The 26,365-nt window shown below is 47.1% G+C and overlaps 2 protein-coding genes and 1 non-coding gene across 3 annotated transcripts in view; 2 read left to right on the forward strand and 1 right to left on the reverse strand.

Annotated features, from left to right (window-relative positions):
• Nucleotides 1–12,837: 12,837 nt before the first annotated feature.
• On the reverse strand, nucleotides 12,838–21,992 carry LOC123487950 (serine/threonine-protein kinase 24-like). Its single transcript, XM_045218950.1, has 3 exons — nucleotides 21,156–21,992; nucleotides 15,445–15,675; nucleotides 12,838–12,980 (listed from the first exon to the last, which is right to left on the reverse strand). Exons 1-3 carry the CDS (start codon nucleotides 21,195–21,197, stop codon nucleotides 12,873–12,875), a joined length of 381 nt encoding a protein of 126 aa, XP_045074885.1. The 5' UTR covers nucleotides 21,198–21,992; the 3' UTR covers nucleotides 12,838–12,872.
• A 387-nt stretch (nucleotides 21,993–22,379) lies between these two features.
• trnai-aau lies at nucleotides 22,380–22,453 on the forward strand. Its single transcript has one exon. It is a non-coding gene; the product is annotated as a tRNA-Ile (tRNA).
• A 1,074-nt stretch (nucleotides 22,454–23,527) lies between these two features.
• Nucleotides 23,528–26,365, forward strand: part of LOC121561350 (FERM, ARHGEF and pleckstrin domain-containing protein 1-like) — a gene marked incomplete at its 3' end in the record, with an annotated part of 65,308 nt that continues 62,470 nt past the window's right edge. The window contains exon 1 of the mRNA XM_045218949.1: nucleotides 23,528–23,766. The remainder of the gene's footprint in view (nucleotides 23,767–26,365) is intronic.

Raw genomic sequence — 26,365 nt, forward strand, 5'->3', positions numbered from 1 at the left:
AACTCACACAACCACCACTGTTAGTTAGCACAACTCACACAACCACCACTGTTAGTTAGCACAACTCACACAACCACCACTGTTAGTTAGCACAACTCACACAACCACCACTGTTAGCTAGCACAACTCACACAACCACCACTGTTAGTTAGTACAACTCACACAACCACCACTGTTAGTTAGCACAACTCACAAAACCACCACTGTTAGCTAGCACAACTCACACAACCACCACTGTTAGTTAGCACAACTCACACAACCACCACTGTTAGTTAGCACAACTCACACAACCCCCACTGTTAGTTAGCACAACTCACACAACCACCACTGTTAGTTAGCACAACTCACACAACCACCACTGTTAGTTAGCACAACTCACACAACCACCACTGTTAGTTAGTACAACTCACACAACCACCACTGTTAGCTAGCACAACTCACACAACCACCACTGTTAGTTAGTACAACTCACACAACCACCACTGTTAGTTAGTACAACTCACACAACCACCACTGTTAGCTAGTAAAACTCACACAACCACCACTGTTAGTTAGTACAAATCACCTAACCATCACTGTTAGCTAGTACAACTCACACAACCACCACTGTTAGTTAGTACAACTCACACAACCACAACTGTTAGCTAGTACAACTCACACAACCACCACTGTTAGCTAGTACAACTCACACAACCACCACTGTTAGTTAGCACAACTCACACAACCACCACTGTTAGCTAGTACAACTCACACAACCACCACTGTTAGCTAGTACAACTCACACAACCACCACTGTTAGCTAGTACAACTCACACAACCACCACTGTTAGTTAGTACAACTCACACAACCACCACTGTTAGCTAGTACAACTCACACAACCACCACTGATAGTTAGCACAACTCACACAACCACCACTGTTAGCTAGCACAACTCACACAACCACCACTGTTAGCTAGTACAACTCACACAACCACCACTGTTAGTTAGTACAACTCACCTAACCATCACTGTTAGCTAGTACAACTCACACAACCACCACTGTTAGTTAGTACAACTCACACAACCATCACTGTTAGTTAGTACAACTCACACAACCACCACTGTTAGCTAGTACAACTCACACAACCACCACTGTTAGCTAGTACAACTCACACAACCACCACTGTTAGCTAGTACAACTCACACAACCACCACTGTTAGTTAGCAAAACTCACACAACCACCACTGTTAGCTAGCACAACTCACACAACCACCATTGTTAGTTAGTACAACTCACACAACCACCACTGTTAGTTAGTACAACTCACCTAACCATCACTGTTAGTTAGCACAACTCACCTAACCATCACTGTTAGTTAGCACAACTCACACAACCACCACTGTTAGTTAGTACAACTCACACAACCACCACTGTTAGTTAGTACAACTCACACAACCACCACTGTTAGTTAGCACAACTCACACAACCACCACTGTTAGTTAGCACAACTCACACAACCACCACTGTTAGTTAGTACAACTCACACAACCACCACTGTTAGCTAGCACAACTCACACAACCACCACTGTTAGTTAGTACAACTCACACAACCACCACTGTTAGTTAGTACAACTCACACAACCACCACTGTTAGCTAGTACAACTCACACAACCACCACTGTTAGCTAGTACAACTCACACAACCACCACTGTTAGTTAGTACAACTCACACAACCACCACTGTTAGCTAGTACAACTCACACAACCACCACTGTTAGTTAGCACAACTCACACAACCACCACTGTTAGCTAGCACAACTCACACAACCACCACTGTTAGCTAGTACAACTCACACAACCACCACTGTTAGTTAGTACAACTCACCTAACCATCACTGTTAGCTAGTACAACTCACACAACCACCACTGTTAGTTAGTACAACTCACACAACCACCACTGTTAGCTAGTACAACTCACACAACCACCACTGTTAGCTAGTACAACTCACACAACCACCACTGTTAGTTAGCACAACTCACACAACCACCACTGTTAGCTAGTACAACTCACACAACCACCACTGTTAGTTAGTACAACTCACACAACCACCACTGTTAGCTAGTACAACTCACACAACCACCACTGATAGTTAGCACAACTCACACAACCACCACTGTTAGCTAGCACAACTCACACAACCACCACTGCTAGCTAGTACAACTCACACAACCACCACTGTTAGTTAGTACAACTCACCTAACCATCACTGTTAGCTAGTACAACTCACACAACCACCACTGTTAGTTAGTACAACTCACACAACCACCACTGTTAGTTAGTACAACTCACACAACCACCACTGTTAGCTAGTACAACTCACACAACCACCACTGTTAGCTAGTACAACTCACACAACCACCACTGTTAGTTAGTACAACTCACACAACCACCACTGTTAGCTAGGTACAACTCACACAACCACCACTGTTAGTTAGCACAACTCACACAACCACCACTGTTAGCTAGCACAACTCACACAACCACCACTGTTAGCTAGTACAACTCACACAACCACCACTGTTAGTTAGTACAACTCACCTAACCATCACTGTTAGTTAGCAAAACTCACACAACCACCACTGTTAGTTAGTACAACTCACCTAACCATCACTGTTAGTTAGCACAACTCACCTAACCATCACTGTTAGTTAGCACAACTCACACAACCACCACTGTTAGTTAGTAAACTCACACAACCACCACTGTTAGCTAGCACAACTCACACAACCACCACTGTTAGTTAGTACAACTCACACAACCACCACTGTTAGTTAGTACAACTCACCTAACCATCACTGTTAGCTAGTACAACTCACACAACCACCACTGTTAGTTAGTACAACTCACACAACCACCACTGTTAGCTAGTACAACTCACACAACCACCACTGTTAGTTAGCACAACTCACACAACCACCACTGTTAGCTAGCACAACTCACACAACCACCACTGTTAGCTAGTACAACTCACACAACCACCACTGTTAGTTAGTACAACTCACCTAACCATCACTGTTAGTTAGCACAACTCACACAACCACCACTGTTAGTTAGTACAACTCACCTAACCATCACTGTTAGTTAGCACAACTCACCTAACCACCACTGTTAGTTAGTACAACTCACACAACCACCACTGTTAGTTAGTACAACTCACACAACCACCACTGTTAGTTAGTACAACTCACACAACCATCACTGTTAGTTAGTACAACTCACACAACCACCACTGTTAGTTAGCACACCTCACACAACCACCACTGTTAGCTAGCACAACTCACACAACCACCACTGTTAGCTAGCACAACTCACACAACTACCACTGTTAGTTAGCACAACTCACACAACCACCACTGTTAGCTAGCACAACTCACACAACCACCACTGTTAGTTAGCACAACTCACACAACCACCACTGTTAGTTAGCATAACTCACACAACCACCACTGTTAGTTAGTACAACCACCACTGTTAGTTAGTACAACTAACACAACCACCACTGTTAGCTAGCACAACTCACACAACCACCACTGTTAGCTAGCACAACTCACACAACCACCACTGTTAGCTAGCACAACTCACACAACCACCACTGTTAGCTAGCACAACTCACACAACCACCACTGTTAGCTAGCACAACTCACACAACCACCACTGTTAGCTAGCACAACTCACACAACCACCACTGTTAGCTAGCACAACTCACACAACCACCACTGTTAGCTAGCACAACTCACACAACCACCACTGTTAGCTAGCACAACTCACACAACCACCACTGTTAGCTAGCACAACTCACACAACCACCACTGTTAGCTAGTACAACTCACACAACCACCACTGTTAGCTAGTACAACTCACACAACCACCACTGTTAGCTAGTACAACTCACACAACCACCACTGTTAGCTAGCACAACTCACACAACCACCACTGTTAGCTAGCACAACTCACACAACCACCACTGTTAGCTAGCACAACTCACACAACCACCACTGTTAGCTAGCACAACTCACACAACCACCACTGTTAGTTAGCACAACTCACACAACCACCACTGTTAGCTAGCACAACTCACACAACCACCACTGTTAGCTAGCACAACTCACACAACCACCACTGTTAGTTAGTACAACTCACCTAACCATCACTGTTAGCTAGTACAACTCACACAACCACCACTGTTAGTTAGTACAACTCACACAACCACCACTGTTAGCTAGTACAACTCACACAACCACCACTGTTAGCTAGTACAACTCACACAACCACCACTGTAAGTTAGCACAACTCACACAACCACCACTGTTAGCTAGTACAACTCACACAACCACCACTGTTAGTTAGTACAACTCACACAACCACCACTGTTAGCTAGTACAACTCACACAACCACCACTGTTAGTTAGTACAACTCACACAACCACCACTGTTAGCTAGTACAACTCACACAACCACCACTGATAGTTAGCACAACTCACACAACCACCACTGTTAGCTAGCACAACTCACACAACCACCACTGTTAGCTAGCACAACTCACACAACCACCACTGTTAGCTAGCACAACTCACACAACCACCACTGTTAGCTAGTACAACTCACACAACCACCACTGTTAGTTAGTACAACTCACCTAACCATCACTGTTAGCTAGTACAACTCACACAACCACCACTGTTAGTTAGTACAACTCACACAACCACCACTGTTAGTTAGCACAACTCACACAACCACCACTGTTAGCTAGCACAACTCACACAACCACCACTGTTAGTTAGTACAACTCACACAACCACCACTGTTAGTTAGCACAACTCACAAAACCACCACTGTTAGCTAGCACAACTCACACAACCACCACTGTTAGTTAGCACAACTCACACAACCACCACTGTTAGTTAGCACAACTCACACAACCCCCACTGTTAGTTAGCACAACTCACACAACCACCACTGTTAGTTAGCACAACTCACACAACCACCACTGTTAGTTAGCACAACTCACACAACCACCACTGTTAGTTAGTACAACTCACACAACCACCACTGTTAGCTAGCACAACTCACACAACCACCACTGTTAGTTAGTACAACTCACACAACCACCACTGTTAGTTAGTACAACTCACACAACCACCACTGTTAGCTAGTACAACTCACACAACCACCACTGTTAGTTAGTACAACTCACCTAACCATCACTGTTAGCTAGTACAACTCACACAACCACCACTGTTAGTTAGTACAACTCACACAACCACCACTGTTAGCTAGTACAACTCACACAACCACCACTGTTAGCTAGTACAACTCACACAACCACCACTGTTAGTTAGCACAACTCACACAACCACCACTGTTAGCTAGTACAACTCACACAACCACCACTGTTAGTTAGTACAACTCACACAACCACCACTGTTAGCTAGTACAACTCACACAACCACCACTGTTAGTTAGTACAACTCACACAACCACCACTGTTAGCTAGTACAACTCACACAACCACCACTGATAGTTAGCACAACTCACACAACCACCACTGTTAGCTAGCACAACTCACACAACCACCACTGTTAGCTAGTACAACTCACACAACCACCACTGTTAGTTAGTACAACTCACCTAACCATCACTGTTAGCTAGTACAACTCACACAACCACCACTGTTAGTTAGTACAACTCACACAACCACCACTGTTAGTTAGTACAACTCACACAACCACCACTGTTAGCTAGTACAACTCACACAACCACCACTGTTAGCTAGTACAACTCACACAACCACCACTGTTAGCTAGTACAACTCACACAACCACCACTGTTAGTTAGCAAAACTCACACAACCACCACTGTTAGCTAGCACAACTCACACAACCACCATTGTTAGTTAGTACAACTCACACAACCACCACTGTTAGTTAGTACAACTCACCTAACCATCACTGTTAGTTAGAACAACTCACCTAACCATCACTGTTAGTTAGCACAACTCACACAACCACCACTGTTAGTTAGTACAACTCACACAACCACCACTGTTAGTTAGTACAACTCACACAACCACCACTGTTAGTTAGCACAACTCACACAACCACCACTGTTAGTTAGCACAACTCACACAACCACCACTGTTAGTTAGTACAACTCACACAACCACCACTGTTAGCTAGCACAACTCACACAACCACCACTGTTAGTTAGTACAACTCACACAACCACCACTGTTAGTTAGTACAACTCACACAACCACCACTGTTAGCTAGTAAAACTCACACAACCACCACTGTTAGCTAGTACAACTCACACAACCACCACTGTTAGTTAGTACAACTCACACAACCACCACTGTTAGCTAGTACAACTCACACAACCACCACTGTTAGTTAGCACAACTCACACAACCACCACTGTTAGCTAGCACAACTCACACAACCACCACTGTTAGCTAGTACAACTCACACAACCACCACTGTTAGTTAGTACAACTCACCTAACCATCACTGTTAGCTAGTACAACTCACACAACCACCACTGTTAGTTAGTACAACTCACACAACCACCACTGTTAGCTAGTACAACTCACACAACCACCACTGTTAGCTAGTACAACTCACACAACCACCACTGTTAGTTAGCACAACTCACACAACCACCACTGTTAGCTAGTACAACTCACACAACCACCACTGTTAGTTAGTACAACTCACACAACCACCACTGTTAGCTAGTACAACTCACACAACCACCACTGATAGTTAGCACAACTCACACAACCACCACTGTTAGCTAGCACAACTCACACAACCACCACTGTTAGCTAGTACAACTCACACAACCACCACTGTTAGTTAGTACAACTCACCTAACCATCACTGTTAGCTAGTACAACTCACACAACCACCACTGTTAGTTAGTACAACTCACACAACCACCACTGTTAGTTAGTACAACTCACACAACCACCACTGTTAGCTAGTACAACTCACACAACCACCACTGTTAGCTAGTACAACTCACACAACCACCACTGTTAGCTAGTACAACTCACACAACCACCACTGTTAGTTAGCACAACTCACACAACCACCACTGTTAGCTAGCACAACTCACACAACCACCACTGTTAGCTAGTACAACTCACACAACCACCACTGTTAGTTAGTACAACTCACCTAACCATCACTGTTAGTTAGCAAAACTCACACAACCACCACTGTTAGTTAGTACAACTCACCTAACCATCACTGTTAGTTAGCACAACTCACCTAACCATCACTGTTAGTTAGCACAACTCACACAACCACCACTGTTAGTTAGTAAACTCACACAACCACCACTGTTAGCTAGCACAACTCACACAACCACCACTGTTAGTTAGTACAACTCACACAACCACCACTGTTAGTTAGTACAACTCACCTAACCATCACTGTTAGCTATTACAACTCACACAACCACCACTGTTAGTTAGTACAACTCACACAACCACCACTGTTAGCTAGTACAACTCACACAACCACCACTGTTAGTTAGCACAACTCACACAACCACCACTGTTAGCTAGCACAACTCACACAACCACCACTGTTAGCTAGTACAACTCACACAACCACCACTGTTAGTTAGTACAACTCACCTAACCATCACTGTTAGTTAGCACAACTCACACAACCACCACTGTTAGTTAGTACAACTCACCTAACCATCACTGTTAGTTAGCACAACTCACCTAACCACCACTGTTAGTTAGTACAACTCACACAACCACCACTGTTAGTTAGTACAACTCACACAACCACCACTGTTAGTTAGTACAACTCACACAACCATCACTGTTAGTTAGTACAACTCACACAACCACCACTGTTAGTTAGCACACCTCACACAACCACCACTGTTAGCTAGCACAACTCACACAACCACCACTGTTAGCTAGCACAACTCACACAACTACCACTGTTAGTTAGCACAACTCACACAACCACCACTGTTAGCTAGCACAACTCACAAAACCACCACTGTTAGTTAGCACAACTCACACAACCACCACTGTTAGTTAGCACAACTCACACAACCACCACTGTTAGTTAGTACAACCACCACTGTTAGTTAGTACAACTCACACAACCACCACTGTTAGCTAGCACAACTCACACAACCACCACTGTTAGCTAGCACAACTCACACAACCACCACTGTTAGCTAGCACAACTCACACAACCACCACTGTTAGCTAGCACAACTCACACAACCACCACTGTTAGCTAGCACAACTCACACAACCACCACTGTTAGCTAGCACAACTCACACAACCACCACTGTTAGCTAGCACAACTCACACAACCACCACTGTTAGCTAGCACAACTCACACAACCACCACTGTTAGCTAGCACAACTCACACAACCACCACTGTTAGCTAGTACAACTCACACAACCACCACTGTTAGCTAGTACAACTCACACAACCACCACTGTTAGCTAGTACAACTCACACAACCACCACTGTTAGCTAGCACAACTCACACAACCACCACTGTTAGCTAGCACAACTCACACAACCACCACTGTTAGCTAGCACAACTCACACAACCACCACTGTTAGCTAGCACAACTCACACAACCACCACTGTTAGTTAGCACAACTCACACAACCACCACTGTTAGCTAGCACAACTCACACAACCACCACTGTTAGTTAGCACAACTCACACAACCACCACTGTTAGCTAGCACAACTCACACAACCACCACTGTTAGCTAGTACAACTCACACAACCACCACTGTTAGTTAGTACAACTCACCTAACCATCACTGTTAGTTAGCAAAACTCACACAACCACCACTGTTAGTTAGTACAACTCACCTAACCATCACTGTTAGTTAGCACAACTCACCTAACCATCACTGTTAGTTAGCACAACTCACACAACCACCACTGTTAGTTAGTACAACTCACACAACCACCACTGTTAGTTAGCACAACTCACACAACCACCACTGTTAGTTAGCACAACTCACACAACCACCACTGTTAGTTAGTACAACTCACACAACCACCACTGTTAGCTAGCACAACTCACACAACCACCACTGTTAGTTAGTACAACTCACACAACCACCACTGTTAGTTAGTACAACTCACCTAACCATCACTGTTAGCTAGTACAACTCACACAACCACCACTGTTAGTTAGTACAACTCACACAACCACCACTGTTAGCTAGTACAACTCACACAACCACCACTGTTAGTTAGCACAACTCACACAACCACCACTGTTAGCTAGCACAACTCACACAACCACCACTGTTAGCTAGTACAACTCACACAACCACCACTGTTAGTTAGTACAACTCACCTAACCATCACTGTTAGTTAGCACAACTCACACAACCACCACTGTTAGTTAGTACAACTCACCTAACCATCACTGTTAGTTAGCACAACTCACCTAACCACCACTGTTAGTTAGTACAACTCACACAACCACCACTGTTAGTTAGTACAACTCACACAACCACCACTGTTAGTTAGTACAACTCACACAACCATCACTGTTAGTTAGTACAACTCACACAACCACCACTGTTAGTTAGCACACCTCACACAACCACCACTGTTAGCTAGCACAACTCACACAACCACCACTGTTAGCTAGCACAACTCACACAACTACCACTGTTAGTTAGCACAACTCACACAACCACCACTGTTAGCTAGCACAACTCACAAAACCACCACTGTTAGTTAGCACAACTCACACAACCACCACTGTTAGTTAGCACAACTCACACAACCACCACTGTTAGTTAGTACAACCACCACTGTTAGTTAGTACAACTCACACAACCACCACTGTTAGCTAGCACAACTCACACAACCACCACTGTTAGCTAGCACAACTCACACAACCACCACTGTTAGCTAGCACAACTCACACAACCACCACTGTTAGCTAGCACAACTCACACAACCACCACTGTTAGCTAGCACAACTCACACAACCACCACTGTTAGCTAGCACAACTCACACAACCACCACTGTTAGCTAGCACAACTCACACAACCACCACTGTTAGCTAGCACAACTCACACAACCACCACTGTTAGCTAGCACAACTCACACAACCACCACTGTTAGCTAGTACAACTCACACAACCACCACTGTTAGCTAGTACAACTCACACAACCACCACTGTTAGCTAGTACAACTCACACAACCACCACTGTTAGCTAGCACAACTCACACAACCACCACTGTTAGCTAGCACAACTCACACAACCACCACTGTTAGCTAGCACAACTCACACAACCACCACTGTTAGCTAGCACAACTCACACAACCACCACTGTTAGTTAGCACAACTCACACAACCACCACTGTTAGCTAGCACAACTCACACAACCACCACTGTTAGCTAGCACAACTCACACAACCACCACTGTTAGCTAGCACAACTCACACAACCACCACTGTTAGCTAGCACAACTCACACAACCACCACTGTTAGCCAGCACAACTCACACAACCACCACTGTTAGCTAGCACAACTCACACAACCACCACTGTTAGCTAGTACAACTCACACAACCACCACTGTTAGCTAGTACAACTCACACAACCACCACTGTTAGCTAGTACAACTCACACAACCACCACTGTTAGCTAGCACAACTCACACAACCACCACTGTTAGCTAGCACAACTCACACAACCACCACTGTTAGCTAGCACAACTCACACAACCACCACTGTTAGCTAGCACAACTCACACAACCACCACTGTTAGCTAGCACAACTCACACAACCACCACTGTTAGCTAGTACAACTCACACAACCACCACTGTTAGCTAGCACAACTCACACAACCACCACTGTTAGCTAGCACAACACACACAACCACCACTGTTAGCTAGCACAACTCACACAACCACCACTGTTAGCTAGCACAACTCACACAACCACCACTGTTAGCTAGCACAACTCACACAACCACCACTGTTAGCTAGCACAACTCACACAACCACCACTGTTAGCTAGCACAACTCACACAACCACCACTGTTAGCTAGCACAACTCACACAACCACCACTGTTAGCTAGCACAACTCACACAACCACCACTGTTAGCTAGCACAACTCACACAACCACCACTGTTAGCTAGTACAACTCACACAACCACCACTGTTAGCTAGCACAACTCACACAACCACCACTGTTAGCTAGTACAACTCACACAACCACCACTGTTAGCTAGCACAACTCACACAACCACCACTGTTAGCTAGCACAACTCACACAACCACCACTGTTAGCTAGCACAACTCACACAACCACCACTGTTAGCTAGCACAACTCACACAACCACCACTGTTAGCTAGCACAACTCACACAACCACCACTGTTAGCTAGCACAACTCACACAACCACCACTGTTAGCTAGCACAACTCACACAACCACCACTGTTAGCTAGCACAACTCACACAACCACCACTGTTAGCTAGCACAACTCACACAACCACCACTGTTAGCTAGCACAACACACACAACCACCACTGTTAGCTAGCACAACTCACACAACCACCACTGTTAGCTAGCACAACTCACACAACCACCACTGTTAGCTAGCACAACTCACACAACCACCACTGTTAGCTAGCACAACTCACACAACCACCACTGTTAGCTAGCACAACTCACACAACCACCACTGTTAGCTAGCACAACTCACACAACCACCACTGTTAGCTAGCACAACTCACACAACCACCACTGTTAGCTAGCACAACTCACACAACCACCACTGTTAGCTAGCACAACTCACACAACCACCACTGTTAGCTAGCACAACTCACACAACCACCACTGTTAGCTAGCACAACTCACACAACCACCACTGTTAGCTAGTACAACTCACACAACCACCACTGTTAGCTAGTACAACTCACACAACCACCACTGTTAGCTAGCACAACTCACACAACCACCACTGTTAGCTAGCACAACTCACACAACCACCACTGTTAGCTAGTACAACTCACACAACCACCACTGTTAGCTAGGTACAACTCACACAACCACCACTGTTAGCTAGTACAACTCACACAACCACCACTGTTAGCTAGCACAACTCACACAACCACCACTGTTAGCTAGCACAACTCACACAACCACCACTGTTAGCTAGCACAACTCACACAACCACCACTGTTAGCTAGCACAACTCACACAACCACCACTGTTAGCTAGCACAACTCACAACAACCACCACTGTTAGCTAGCACAACCACCACTGTTAGCTAGTACAACTCACACAACCACCACTGTTAGCTAGTACAACTCACACAACCACCACTGTTAGCTAGCACAACTCACACAACCACCACTGTTAGTTAGTACAACTCACACAACCACCACTGTTAGCTAGCACAACTCACACAACCACCACTGTTAGCTAGCACAACTCACACAACCACCACTGTTAGCTAGCACAACTCACACAACCACCACTGTTAGTTAGTACAACTCACACAACCACCACTGTTAGTTAGTACAACTCACACAACCACCACTGTTAGCTAGCACAACCACCACTGTTAGCTAGTACAACTCACACAACCACCACTGTTAGCTAGTACAACTCACACAACCACCACTGTTAGCTAGCACAACTCACACAACCACCACTGTTAGTTAGTACAACTCACACAACCACCACTGTTAGCTAGCACAACTCACACAACCACCACTGTTAGCTAGCACAACTCACACAACCACCACTGTTAGCTAGCACAACTCACACAACCACCACTGTTAGCTAGCACAACGTACACATATTGGGCGACTCCTGGTAACATCACTCACCAGATCTAATGCTGAGCCTCCCCCTAGATACTCCATGATGATCCATAGCTTGGCCTCCTAAAACAGAGAGGAGAGACCCGTTACAGGTGTGTTAGGACAGGGGCTGGTTCCTCCAAATCTTTCTAAATAAGTGCTGGTGCCATGAGACGCTCGGTCAGGTGGGAGTCAGGAGTCTTTTATCCTGGTTTAATTTGGGATTAAAATGGAGAGAAGTGGGAAGAGAGATTAAGATGCGGTTAAATCCCTTCCTACTAACATGCTAATGGTCCTGAATATCAGCCTGTGGACCAGATGTCTGCAGGGGAGAACCACTTTGCTTTTCACTTAGTTTAGTATCTAGGCCAGAAACGAGGACACTTAGCTGAAGTACGGTATGTTTAGAAAACAACCTGTAAAAGCCTTCAGTTTGCCCTCCAACGGGGAATTCACTCCAGAGACAGAGACATGGCCCAGTTTGCCCTCCAACAGGGAATTCACTCCAGAGACAGAGACATGGCCCAGTTTGCCCTCCAACAGGGAATTCACTCCAGAGACAGAGACATGGCCCAGTTTGCCCTCCAACAGGGAATTCACTCCAGAGACAGAGACATGGCCCAGTTTGCCCTCCAACAGGGAATTCACTCCAGAGACAGAGACATGGCCCAGTTTGCCCTCCAACAGGGAATTCACTCCAGAGACAGAGACATGGCCCAGTTTGCCCTCCAACAGGGGAACTCACTCCAGAGACAGAGACATGGCCCAGTTTGCCCTCCAACAGGGAATTCACTCCAGAGACAGAGACATGGCCCAGTTTGCCCTCCAACAGGGAACTCACTCCAGAGACAGAGACATGGCCCAGTTTGCCCTCCAACAGGGAACTCACTCCAGAGACAGAGACATGGCCCAGTTTGCCCTCCAACAGGGAATTCACTCCAGAGACAGAGACATGGCCCAGTTTGCCCTCCAACAGGGAATTCACTCCAGAGACAGAGACATGGCCCAGTTTGCCCTCCAACAGGGAATTCACTCCAGAGACAGAGACATGGCCCAGTTTGCCCTCCAACAGGGAACTCACTCCAGAGACAGAGACATGGCCCAGTTTGCCCTCCAACAGGGAATTCACTCCAGAGACAGAGACATGGCCCAGTTTGCCCTCCAACAGGGAATTCACTCCAGAGACAGAGACATGGCCCAGTTTACCCTCCAACAGGGAATTCACTCCAGAGACAGAGACATGGCCCAGTTTGCCCTCCAACAGGGAACTCACTCCAGAGACAGAGACATGGCCCAGTTTGCCCTCCAACAGGGAACTCACTCCAGAGACAGAGACATGGCCCAGTTTGCCCTCCAACAGGGAATTCACTCCAGAGACAGAGACATGGCCCAGTTTGCCCTCCAACAGGGAATTCACTCCAGAGACAGAGACATGGCCCAGTTTGCCCTCCAACAGGGAATTCACTCCAGAGACAGAGACATGGCCCAGTTTGCCCTCCGACAGGGAACTCACTCCAGAGACAGAGACATGGCCCAGTTTGCCCTCCAACAGGGAATTCACTCCAGAGACAGAGACATGGCCCAGTTTGCCCTCCAACAGGGAATTCACTCCAGAGACAGAGACATGGCCCAGTTTGCCCTCCAACAGGGAATTCACTCCAGAGACAGAGACATGGCCCAGTTTGCCCTCCGACAGGGAACTCACTCCAGAGACAGAGACATGGCCCAGTTTGCCCTCCAACAGGGAACTCACTCCAGAGACAGAGACATGGCCCAGTTTGCCCCAACGGGGAATTCACCCCAGCGACAGCGACATGGAGGTCATCTGTTCAGAACTGTACATGGTACTGACTGACAGACTGGATCAATAGTGTTGTGTTGCAGGGGACAGTGGTACAGCAGGGGGGTATTATGGGATAGTGGTGCTCACTTTGAGATAGGAGACGTAGTACTTGGTGATGAAGGGGCTGTCCCACTGACTCAGCACAGTGATCTCCTGATCTATAAGGCTGACCCTTAACCCTATAACCTACCTTCAGGTATGATCCATAGTACTTGGTGATGAAGGGGCTGTCCCACTGACTCAGCACGCTGATCTCCTGATCTATAAGGCTGACCCTTAACCCTATAACCTACCTTCAGGTATGATCCATAGTACTTGGTGATGAAGGGGCTGTCCCACTGACTCAGCACAGTGATCTCCTGATCTATAAGGCTGACCCTTAACCCTATAACCTACCTTCAGGTATGATCCATAGTACTTGGTGATGAAGGGGCTGTCCCACTGACTCAGCACAGTGATCTCCTGATCTATAAGGCTGACCCTTAACCCTATAACCTACCTTCAGGTATGATCCATAGTACTTGGTGATGAAGGGGCTGTCCCACTGACTCAGCACAGTGATCTCCTGATCTATAAGGCTGACCCTTAACCCTATAACCTACCTTCAGGTATGATCCATAGTACTTGGTGATGAAGGGGCTGTCCCACTGACTCAGCACAGTGATCTCCTGATCTATAAGGCTGACCCTTAACCCTATAACCTACCTTCAGGTATGATCCATAGTACTTGGTGATGAAGGGGCTGTCACACTGACTCAGCACGGTGATCTCTTGCTGGATGTCCTCTATCTCGTCCTCAGCCTCCTCCAGGTCAATGATCTTAATGGCCACCACCTTCTGAGTCCTGTTGTCTATTCCTTTAAACACCTCACCAAACGAGCCTTTCCCTATCCTCTCCAACTTAGTGAACAGCTCCTCTGGGTCCGCTTTCAGGTTCTACAGGAGGAGAAGGGAGAAGGGAGAGAGGGAGGGGAGGAGGGGGCGAGGGGGGAGGAAGGGAGGAGGGGGGAGGGAGGGGGCGAGGGAGGGCGAGAGGAGGCGAGGAAGGGTGGGAGGGCGAGAGGGGGGCGAGGAAGGGTGGGAGGGCGAGAAGGGAGGGAAAGAGGGGGAGGAGGGAGGAGGGAGAGAGAGAGGGGGAGAAGGGAGGGAGGGAGAGAGGGGGAGAAGGGAGGGAGAGGGAGAGAGAGGGGGTGGAGGGAGGAGGGAGAGATAGAGGGGAGGAGGGAGAGAGAGGGGCAGGAGGGAGAGAGAGGGGGGTGGAGGGAGGAGGGAGAGATAGAGGGGAGGAGGGAGAGAGAGGGGGAGGAGGGAGAGAGAGGGGGGAGGAGGGAGAGAGAGGGGGAGGAGGGAGAGAGGGAGAGAGAGGGGGAGGAGGGAGAGAGGGAGAGAGAGGGGGGAGGAGGGAGAGAGAGGGGGGAGGAGGGAGAGAGGGAGAGAGAGGGGGGAGGAGGGAGGAGGGAGAGAGAGGGGGAGGGAGAGGGGGGGAGAGGGGGGAGGAGGGAGAGAGATGGGGAGAAGGGAGGGAGAGAGAGAGAGGGGGGAGGAGGGAGAGAGAGGGGGGAGGAGGGAGAGAGATGGGGAGAAGGGAGGGAGAGAGAGAGAGGGGGGGAGGAGGGAGAGAGAGGGGGGAGGAGGGAGAGAGAGGGGGGAGGAGGGAGAGAGAGAGAGGAGGGAGAGAGAGAGAGAGAGGGGGGAGGAGGGAGAGAGAGGGGGGAGGAGGGAGAGAGAGGGGGGAGGAGGGAGAGAGAGCAGCAATGCTTAGAAGATGATTACATGACATGTGATAAGAGTTAAGCAATATCATTAATTTGTCAACAACGCGTGTTGCAACACTGCAGCAATGATGAAGCCAAAAGTCCTCTTTATGTCTAACAGAATATTGAATAAAGGAGTTATATTCTATTCTGTTTCCCTGACATAACCTAGGGCTAGGATATCACTTAGCTCTGACCCTAACACTACAGTACTCTTCCCTGGTCCTGACCTGTGACCCTAACCCTACAGTACTATTCCCTGGTCCTGACCTGTGACCCTAACCCTACAGTACTCTTCCCTGGTCCTGACCTGTGACCCTAACCCTACAGTACTCTTCCCTGGTCCTGACCTGTGACCCTAACCCTACAGTACTCTTCCCTGGTCCTGACCTGTGACCCTAACCCTACAGTACTCTTCCCTGGTCCTGACCTGTGACCCTAACCCTACAGTACTCTTCCCTGGTCCTGACCTGTGACCCTAACCCTGACCTGTGACCCTAACCCTACAGTACTCTTCCCTGGTCCTGACCTGTGACCCTAACCCTACAGCACTCTTCCCTGGTCCTGACCTGTGACCCTAACCCTACAGTACTCTTCCCTGGTCCTGACCTGTGACCCTAAGCCTACAGTACTCTTCCCTGGTCCTGACCTGTGACCCTAACCCTACAGTACTCTTCCCTGGTCCTGACCTGTGACCCTAACCCTGACCTGTGACCCTAACCCTACAGTACTCTTCCCTGGTCCTGACCTGTGACCCTAACCCTACAATACTTTTCCCTGGTCCTGACCTGTGACCCTAACCCTACAGTACCCTTCCCTGGTCCTGACCTGTGACCCTAACCCTACAGTACCCTTCCCTGGTCCTGACCTGTGACCCTAACCCTACAGTACTCTTCCCTGGTCCTGACCTGTGACCCTAACCCTACAGTACTATTCCCTGGTCCTGACCTGTGACCCTAACCCTACAGTACTCTTCCCTGGTCCTGACCTGTGACCCTAACCCTACAGTACTCTTCCCTGGTCCTGACCTGTGACCCTAACCCTACAATACTTTTCCCTGGTCCTGACCTGTGACCCTAACCCTACAGTACCCTTCCCTGGTCCTGACCTGTGACCCTAACCCTACAGTACTCTTCCCTGGTCCTGACCTGTGACCCTAAGCCTACAGTACTCTTCCCTGGTCCTGACCTGTGACCCTAAGCCTACAGTACTCTTCCCTGGTCCTGACCTGTGACCCTAACCCTACAGTACTCTTCCCTGGTCCTGACCTGTGACCCTAACCCTGACCTGTGACCCTAACCCTACAGTACTCTTCCCTGGTCCTGACCTGTGACCCTAACCCTACAATACTTTTCCCTGGTCCTGACCTGTGACCCTAACCCTACAGTACCCTTCCCTGGTCCTGACCTGTGACCCTAACCCTACAGTACTCTTCCCTGGTCCTGACCTGTGACCCTAACCCTACAGTACTATTCCCTGGTCCTGACCTGTGACCCTAACCCTACAGTACTCTTCCCTGGTCCTGACCTGTGACCCTAACCCTACAGTACTCTTCCCTGGTCCTGACCTGTGACCCTAACCCTACAGTACTCTTCCCTGGTCCTGACCTGTGACCCTAACCCTACAGTACTCTTCCCTGGTCCTGACCTGTGACCCTAACCCTACAGTACTCTTCCCTGGTCCTGACCTGTGACCCTAACCCTACAGTACTATTCCCTGGTCCTGACCTGTGACCCTAACCCTACAGTACTCTTCCCTGGTCCTGACCTGTGACCCTAACCCTACAGTACTCTTCCCTGGTCCTGACCTGTGACCCTAACCCTACAGTACTCTTCCCTGGCCCTGGCTTTATCTCAGTCTTGTTTCAAGGTCCTTTCATATACCTTGCCGTATAATGACAAGACTTCAAGTCTTCTATAGCTGCAGCTTTATCAGAGGAGAAACAACAGTGAAACACTCAGGGAGCCCTAACCCTAACTCCCAAGGGGTTCTCCAGAAGGAAACTCCAGAGTAGAGCAGTCCCAGCCTCCCAACCAGACACAAACACAGAACCAGGCTCCCAACCAGGCCCAAACACAGAACCAGGCTCCCAACCAGGCCCAAACACAGAACCAGGCTCCCTGTGTGAACTCTCCCAGCCAGAGATATCATGGTGTATTAACCCAAACACAGAACCAGCCTCCCTGTGTGAACTCTCCCAGCCAGAGATATCATGGTGTATTAACCCAAACACAGAACCAGCCTCCCTGTGTGAACTCTCCCAGCCAGAGATATCATGGTGTATTAACCCAAACACAGAACCAGCCTCCCAACCAGGCCCAAACACAGAACCAGCCTCCCTGTGTGAACTCTCCCAGCCAGAGATATCATGGTGTATTAACCCAAACACAGAACCAGCCTCCCTGTGTGAACTCTCCCAGCCAGAGATATCATGGTGTATTAACCCAAACACAGAACCAGCCTCCCTGTGTGAACTCTCCCAGCCAGAGATATCATGGTGTATTAACCCAGCCAGAGATATCATGGTGTATAAACCCAAACACAGAACCAGCCTCCCTGTGTGAACTCTCCCAGCCAGAGATATCATGGTGTATTAACCCAAACACAGAACCAGCCTCCCTGTGTGAACTCTCCCAGCCAGAGATATCATGGTGTCTAAACCCAAACACAGAACCAGCCTCCCTGTGTGAACTCTCCCAGCCAGAGATATCATGGTGTATTAACCCAAACACAGAACCAGGCTCCCAACCAGGCCCAAACACAGAACCAGCCTCCCTGTGTGAACTCTCCCAGCCAGAGATATCATGGTGTATTAACCCAAACACAGAACCAGCCTCCCTGTGTGAACTCTCCCAGCCAGAGATATCATGGTGTATTAACCCAAACACAGAACCAGCCTCCCTGTGTGAACTCTCCCAGCCAGAGATATCATGGTGTATTAACCCAAACACAGAACCAGGCTCCCTGTGTGAACTCTCCCAGTCAGAGATATCATGGTGTATTAACCCAGCCAGAGATATCATGGTGTATAAACCCAAACACAGAACCAGCCTCCCTGTGTGAACTCTCCCAGCCAGAGATATCATGGTGTATAAACCCAAACACAGAACCAGGCTCCCAACCAGGCCCAAACACAGAACCAGCCTCCCTGTGTGAACTCTCCCAGCCAGAGATATCATGGTGTATAAACCCAAACACAGAACCAGCCTCCCTGTGTGAACTCTCCCAGCCAGAGATATCATGGTGTATAAACCCAAACACAGAACCAGCCTCCCTGTGTGAACTCTCCCAGCCAGAGATATCATGGTGTATAAACCCAAACACAGAACCAGCCTCCCTGTGTGAACTCTCCCAGCCAGAGATATCATGGTGTATTAACCCAAACACAGAACCAGCCTCCCAACCAGGCCCAAACACAGAACCAGCCTCCCTGTGTGAACTCTCCCAGCCAGAGATATCATGGTGTATTAACCCAAACACAGAACCAGCCTCCCTGTGTGAACTCTCCCAGCCAGAGATATCATGGTGTATAAACCCAGCTAGAAATGTCACGAAAACACATTTACTGGAAGAACTGTGCAGATACAGAATTATACTAAAATCTGAATCAGTTTTTATGCGATCACGTTTTCCAAAAACTCTTAAACATCTGCTCCGAATTAAGATTCAAAGATGTCTGCAGAAAGAATGGGGTATCAACTATCTGACATGACACCTTGAGTTTGAAAAATACAAAATGTTTGGTTAAGCATATTGAACTATAGTAGGATTTACATCCGGTAACGGAATTACGGTAACGGAATTACATCATGGGTCCCTGATCTGTACTTTACAGAAATGCATAATTCTGGATATGAATATCATTCTCTTCCTGGTTATGTAACCTAAATAGGTACACAAAAGGTAGAAATATGCAAATGTTCTTATTTTGGCTACTATACTAATGAGCACCGCCCCCAAATAAGACCACATGGTTGGTCCGGACCAGACCGAATCTGAACCAATCATACATGTCTATGTTTCAGAAGTTTGGACATCACAGTACAGTAGTAATCAGTACAGTAGTAATCAGTACAGTAGTAATCAGTACAGTAGAGTACAGTAGAAAGGATTACAGTACAGTAGAAATGAGTACAGTAGTAATCAGTACAGCAGTAATCAGTACAGTAGTAATCAGTACAGTAGAGTAGAAATGAGTACAGTAGTAATCAGTACAGTAGAAAGGATTACTGTACAGTAGAAATGAGTACAGTAGTAATCAGTACAGTAGAAAGGATTACTGTACAGTAGAAATGAGTACAGTAGTAATCAGTACAGTAGAAAGGATTACTGTACAGTAGAGATGAGTACAGTAGAAATCAGTACAGTAGTAATCAGTACAGTAGAGTACAGTAGAAAGGATTACTGTACAGTAGAAATGAGTACAGTAGTAATCAGTACAGTAGTAATCAGTACAGAAGAGTTCAGTAGTAATCAGTACAGTAGAGTACAGTAGAAAGGATTACTGTACAGTAGAAATCTGCATCTGCAGCATTCTGTGATTACGGTGCTGTCTTTAGTATTGTTAACATCAACTGACAGCAGGTGATGTAGCTATAGAGAGCTCTGGTAAGGTGTACGTTAGCCAGCTAGCTACTAGACATGAGGTGAAAACAAGCGTACCTGCATCCCTGGCAGGCTACTCTGAACCGGAGAGTGAGCCATGTCGCCTGAGTGACCGGCTATTACAGCTAACTAGCTTCAGCTGGTCACTAGTTAGAACGCAGAATACACGACACAGGTCGTGCGTCGGTCCGACTGGGGATGGCGTCTTGCGTCCGTATCGATGCGTTTTGTGAATCCTTCCCCTTCTGAACAAGCTCGCTACAAAGTCAAAACATGTTGACTCGGCCACGAAAACCTTATGGTGTTAGCAAGCTAGTTCATCGATCGTTGTCCTTGTGTTAACGTAACTACTGTCACTAGCAAATCATCGGAGGAATATTTACTTGAGAAAATTAGCTAGCTTGCAAACTGCCTATTTAGCTTTTTCGCTAGCATCGTACCCTACCTAGCTAGCTAGCTAGCTGCACAGTGCCAACACATCAACATGAATACAAATAGCTAGCTGACAATGTTAGCTGGACTGTACTAGCGAACAGTTACATTTATTTTGACCGCAAAGCATTCACGATCTCATTTCACTGATTAGTTATCGAACTACTGGCTGACACTTCGCCAGCTGTACTGTAGCCTACTAGTCTTTCATCCAACCGCACTGTCAGACTTTTCAACGCAGCCAGATAAAGAGCATATTTTGTCCTGCATCTCGCAAACATAAAGCCGTTTCAGTGGATATGATACGCTCCGATCTTGCAGTCATTGGCTATCTTAAAATCTAAAAAGGCCATTTAAAAACACGCTGACAACTCTAAATATGATGCTGTGTTTTCCTTTCTCACTGTCCTCCTCTACTGTCCGCCATCTTGTCAGCGCTGTCACAATTGGCGCGAAGCAGAGCGTGTCTCCGGACTGTATGTGACAGTCTGTGAACGGCGGAGGGCGCAAGGACACTGAAATGCACCGAGCATTTTAGTACATGTGATAATAATAATAATATGCCATTTAGCAGACGCTTTTATCCAAAGCGACTTACAGTCATGTGTGCATACATTTTTACGTATGTGTGGTCCCGGGGATCGAACCCACTACCCTGGCGTTGCAAGCGCCGTGCTCTACCAATTGAGCTACATAACATTATTGAATTATATATTTGGTGATATTTTGTAGCTGTTTGGAGAAGACGTTGAAAATCCAAACGAGCGCAATACTGTTGTGGCATTCATAAAAGCAAAACGGCTGATCTTCCCCGGGATAAATTACTCCATTTGGCGAGGAGTGTTCAGCGGCCGGTTAGCTCAGTTGGTTAGAGCGTCGTGCTAATAACGCGAAGGTCGCGGGTTCGATACCCGTACTGGCCAAAGCCCTTTTGGCTGTTGATAAGGAAAATAGGCTATGTTTATGTTCCGCGTCTCTAGATAAAGTTGGACCTATTCTATTCTATTCTTTATTTTATTTCACCTTTATGTAACCAGGTAAGAAGCCAGTTGAGAACAAGTTCTCATTTACAACTGCGACCTGGCCAAGATAAAGCAAAGCAGTGCGATAAAAACAACAACACAGAGTTATATATGGGGTAAAACAAAACAAAGTCAAAAATACAACAGAAAATATATATACAGTGTGTGCAAATGTAGCAAGTTATGGAGGTAAGGCAATAAATAGGCCATAGTGCAAAATAATTACAATTAGTATTAACACTGGAATGCTAGATGTGCAAGAGATGATGTGCAAATAGAGATACTGGGGTGCAAAAGAGCAAAATAAATAACAATATGGGGATGAGGTAGTTGGGTGGGCTAATTACAGATGGGCTGTGTACAGGTGCAGTGATCGGTAAGGTGCTCTGACAACTGATGCTTAAAGTTAGTGAGGGAGATAAGAGTCTCCAGCTTCAGAGATTTTTGCAGTTCGTTCCAGTCATTGGCAGCAGAGAACTGGAAGGAATGGCGGCCAAAGGAGGTGTTGGCTTTGGGGATGACCAGTGAGATATACCTGCTGGAGTGCATACTACGGGTGGGTGTTGCTATGGTGACCAATGAGCTAAAATATGATATGGGGCTATTCTATTCTAGTGGTCCCATATGATATGGGGCTATTCTATTCTAGTGGTCCCATATGATATGGGGCTATTCTATTCTAGTGGTCCCATATGATATGGGGCTATTCTATTCTAGTGGTCCCATATGATATGGGGCTATTCTATTCTACTGGTCCCATATGATATGGGGCTATTCTATTATAGTGGTCCCATATGATATGGGGCTATTCTATTCTAGTGGTCGACTTTGAACGGCCCCAACCGTGGTCATGCTTAAGTGAAGCCGCTAGGTGGTACTATTGCTCCCACTCTAGAGGCCTGATCCAAATGACACCAGCTGAGGTGTAGTGCCAGTTACGAGTGCTGGAGGCACTACTGTGCTGATTTTATTGTCCGGGTAACAAAATCAATGGTCTGCCACATTTTTTTAACAGTGTAACGCAGTGTTAGCCTTCAGTCAGTCGAGCCGATATGGCGACCAGGAAGAATCTGCGTTTCAAGAGCCGCTTCTCCTCTCTGAAACTTTCAAATGTTTAAAATCAGCGGAGTTTGGATCGTAAAGGAATAAACCTCGGTCAACTCATTGTTGGAAAATATACACGTGGACAATCTCTCCCGATCTGAAAGAAAAGGGTAAGAAAGGAACGGGCGTCTTTATTTAGTTTAGGCTACCCGAGCACCCTAACCGTGTAGGCTAGATGGAAGATAGCCATACTAGTTTAAATGCAAGTGTAAAACCAATTTCGATCATATCCTGTATTTTTCCTTTACCTCTAATTCCTGCGGTTTGCCAGTTAATTCTCTATCTCCTTTGCATTGTCTGAATTTACAGATCTCCTCCAGTTGGAATAGAATATATGTATAGATAAGATCATCGTCCAACAGGATTATAGTGAATAGCCAAGTTATCCAAGACAGAGTTAGCCTATAAAATAATATTTGTTTCGGGGCTTTGGCTAACACCGTGTGTTTGCAGCTGTGTTTTCCCATAGCCCTTGATCATGACTCAGGTCCATTACACATACGAGTCATTGGACGGAGTAGCTGTTAAACTCTAGGAGGCATTCCGCCTTCTCCCTCCAGTTCTCAGGTCCAGTAAACAGAAGAGTCATTGGACGGAGTAGCTGTTAAACTCTAGTAGGCATTCCGCCTTCTCCCTCCAGTTCTCAGGTCCAGTAAACAGAAGAGTCATTGGACGGAGTAGCTGTTAAACTCTAGGAGGCATTCCGCCTTCTCCCTCCAGTTCTCAGGTCCATTACACATACGAGTCATTGGACGGAGTAGCTGTTAAACTCTAGGAGGCATTCCGCCTTCTCCCTCCAGTTCTCAGGTCCAGTAAACAGAAGAGTCATTGGACGGAGTAGCTGTTAAACTCTAGTAGGCATTCCGCCTTCTCCCTCCAGTTCTCAGGTCCAGTAAACAGAAGAGTCATTGGACGGAGTAGCTGTTAAACTCTAGGGAGGCATTCCGCCTTCTCCCTCCAGTTCTCAGGTCCAGTAAACAGAAGAGTCATTGGACGGAGTAGCTGTTAAACTCTAGGAGGCATTCCGCCTTCTCCCTCCAGTTCTCAGGTCCAGTAAACAGAAGAGTCATTGGACGGAGTATCTGTTAAACTCTAGGAGGCATTCCGCCTTCTCCCTCCAGTTCTCAGGTCCAGTAAACAGAAGAGTCATTGGACGGAGTAGCTGTTAAACTCTAGGAGGCATTCCGCCTTCTCCCTCCAGTTCTCAGGTCCAGTAAACAGAAGAGTCATTGGACGGAGTAGCTGTTAAACTCTAGGAGGCATTCCGCCTTCTCCCTCCAGTTCTCAGGTCCAGTAAACAGAAGAGTCATTGGACGGAGTAGCTGTTAAACTCTAGTAGGCATTCCGCCTTCTCCCTCCAGTTCTCAGGTCCAGTAAACAGAAGAGTCATTGGACGGAGTAGCTGTTAAACTCTAGTAGGCATTCCGCCTTCTCCCTCCAGTTCTCAGGTCCAGTAAACAGAAGAGTCATTGGACGGAGTAGCTGTTAAACTCTAGGAGGCATTCCGCCTTCTCCCTCCAGTTCTCAGGTCCATTACACATACGAGTCATTGGACGGAGTAGCTGTTAAACTCTAGTAGGCATTCCGCCTTCTCCCTCCAGTTCTCAGGTCCAGTAAACAGAAGAGTCATTGGACGGAGTAGCTGTTAAACTCTAGGAGGCATTCCGCCTTCTCCCTCCAGTTCTCAGGTCCAGTAAACAGAAGAGTCATTGGACGGAGTATCTGTTAAACTCTAGTAGGCATTCCGCCTTCTCCCTCCAGTTCTCAGGTCCAGTAAACAGAAGAGTCATTGGACGGAGTAGCTGTTAAACTCTAGGAGGCATTCCGCCTTCTCCCTCCAGTTCTCAGGTCCAGTAAACAGAAGAGTCATTGGACGGAGTAGCTGTTAAACTCTAGTAGGCATTCCGCCTTCTCCCTCCAGTTCTCAGGTCCAGTAAACAGAAGAGTCATTGGACGGAGTAGCTGTTAAACTCTAGGAGGCATTCCGCCTTCTCCCTCCAGTTCTCAGGTCCAGTAAACAGAAGAGTCATTGGACGGAGTAGCTGTTAAACTCTAGTAGGCATTCCGCCTTCTCCCTCCAGTTCTCAGGTCCAGTAAACAGAAGAGTCATTGGACGGAGTAGCTGTTAAACTCTAGGAGGCATTCCGCCTTCTCCCTCCAGTTCTCAGGTCCATTACACATACGAGTCATTGGACGGAGTAGCTGTTAAACTCTAGGAGGCATTCCGCCTTCTCCCTCCAGTTCTCAGGTCCATTACACATACGAGTCATTGGACGGAGTAGCTGTTAAACTCTAGTAGGCATTCCGCCTTCTCCCTCCAGTTCTCAGGTCCAGTAAACAGAAGAGTCATTGGACGGAGTAGCTGTTAAACTCTAGTAGGCATTCCGCCTTCTCCCTCCAGTTCTCAGGTCCAGTAAACAGAAGAGTCATTGGACGGAGTAGCTGTTAAACTCTAGGAGGCATTCCGCCTTCTCCCTCCAGTTCTCAGCCATCAGCTTCACCCGGGACTGCCTCATGTCAACTACAATCCCGACGCTGTGTTTTAAATGTTTTGAAAAGTCAATAATCATTTAGAAACGTCCATCATAGCTTGATTTATGGCTTTCGAAACAGCAGCGAGAAAGAATCCTTCAAATAAAAAAGATACCTAGTTTAGCAGTTACAGATCCATACAGCTGTGGATGCCTCCATCCGATGAAACTACACTTC

Source organism: Coregonus clupeaformis, unplaced genomic scaffold (assembly GCF_020615455.1).
Source record: "Coregonus clupeaformis isolate EN_2021a unplaced genomic scaffold, ASM2061545v1 scaf1926, whole genome shotgun sequence".
NCBI classification, from domain to species: domain Eukaryota; kingdom Metazoa; phylum Chordata; class Actinopteri; order Salmoniformes; family Salmonidae; genus Coregonus; species Coregonus clupeaformis.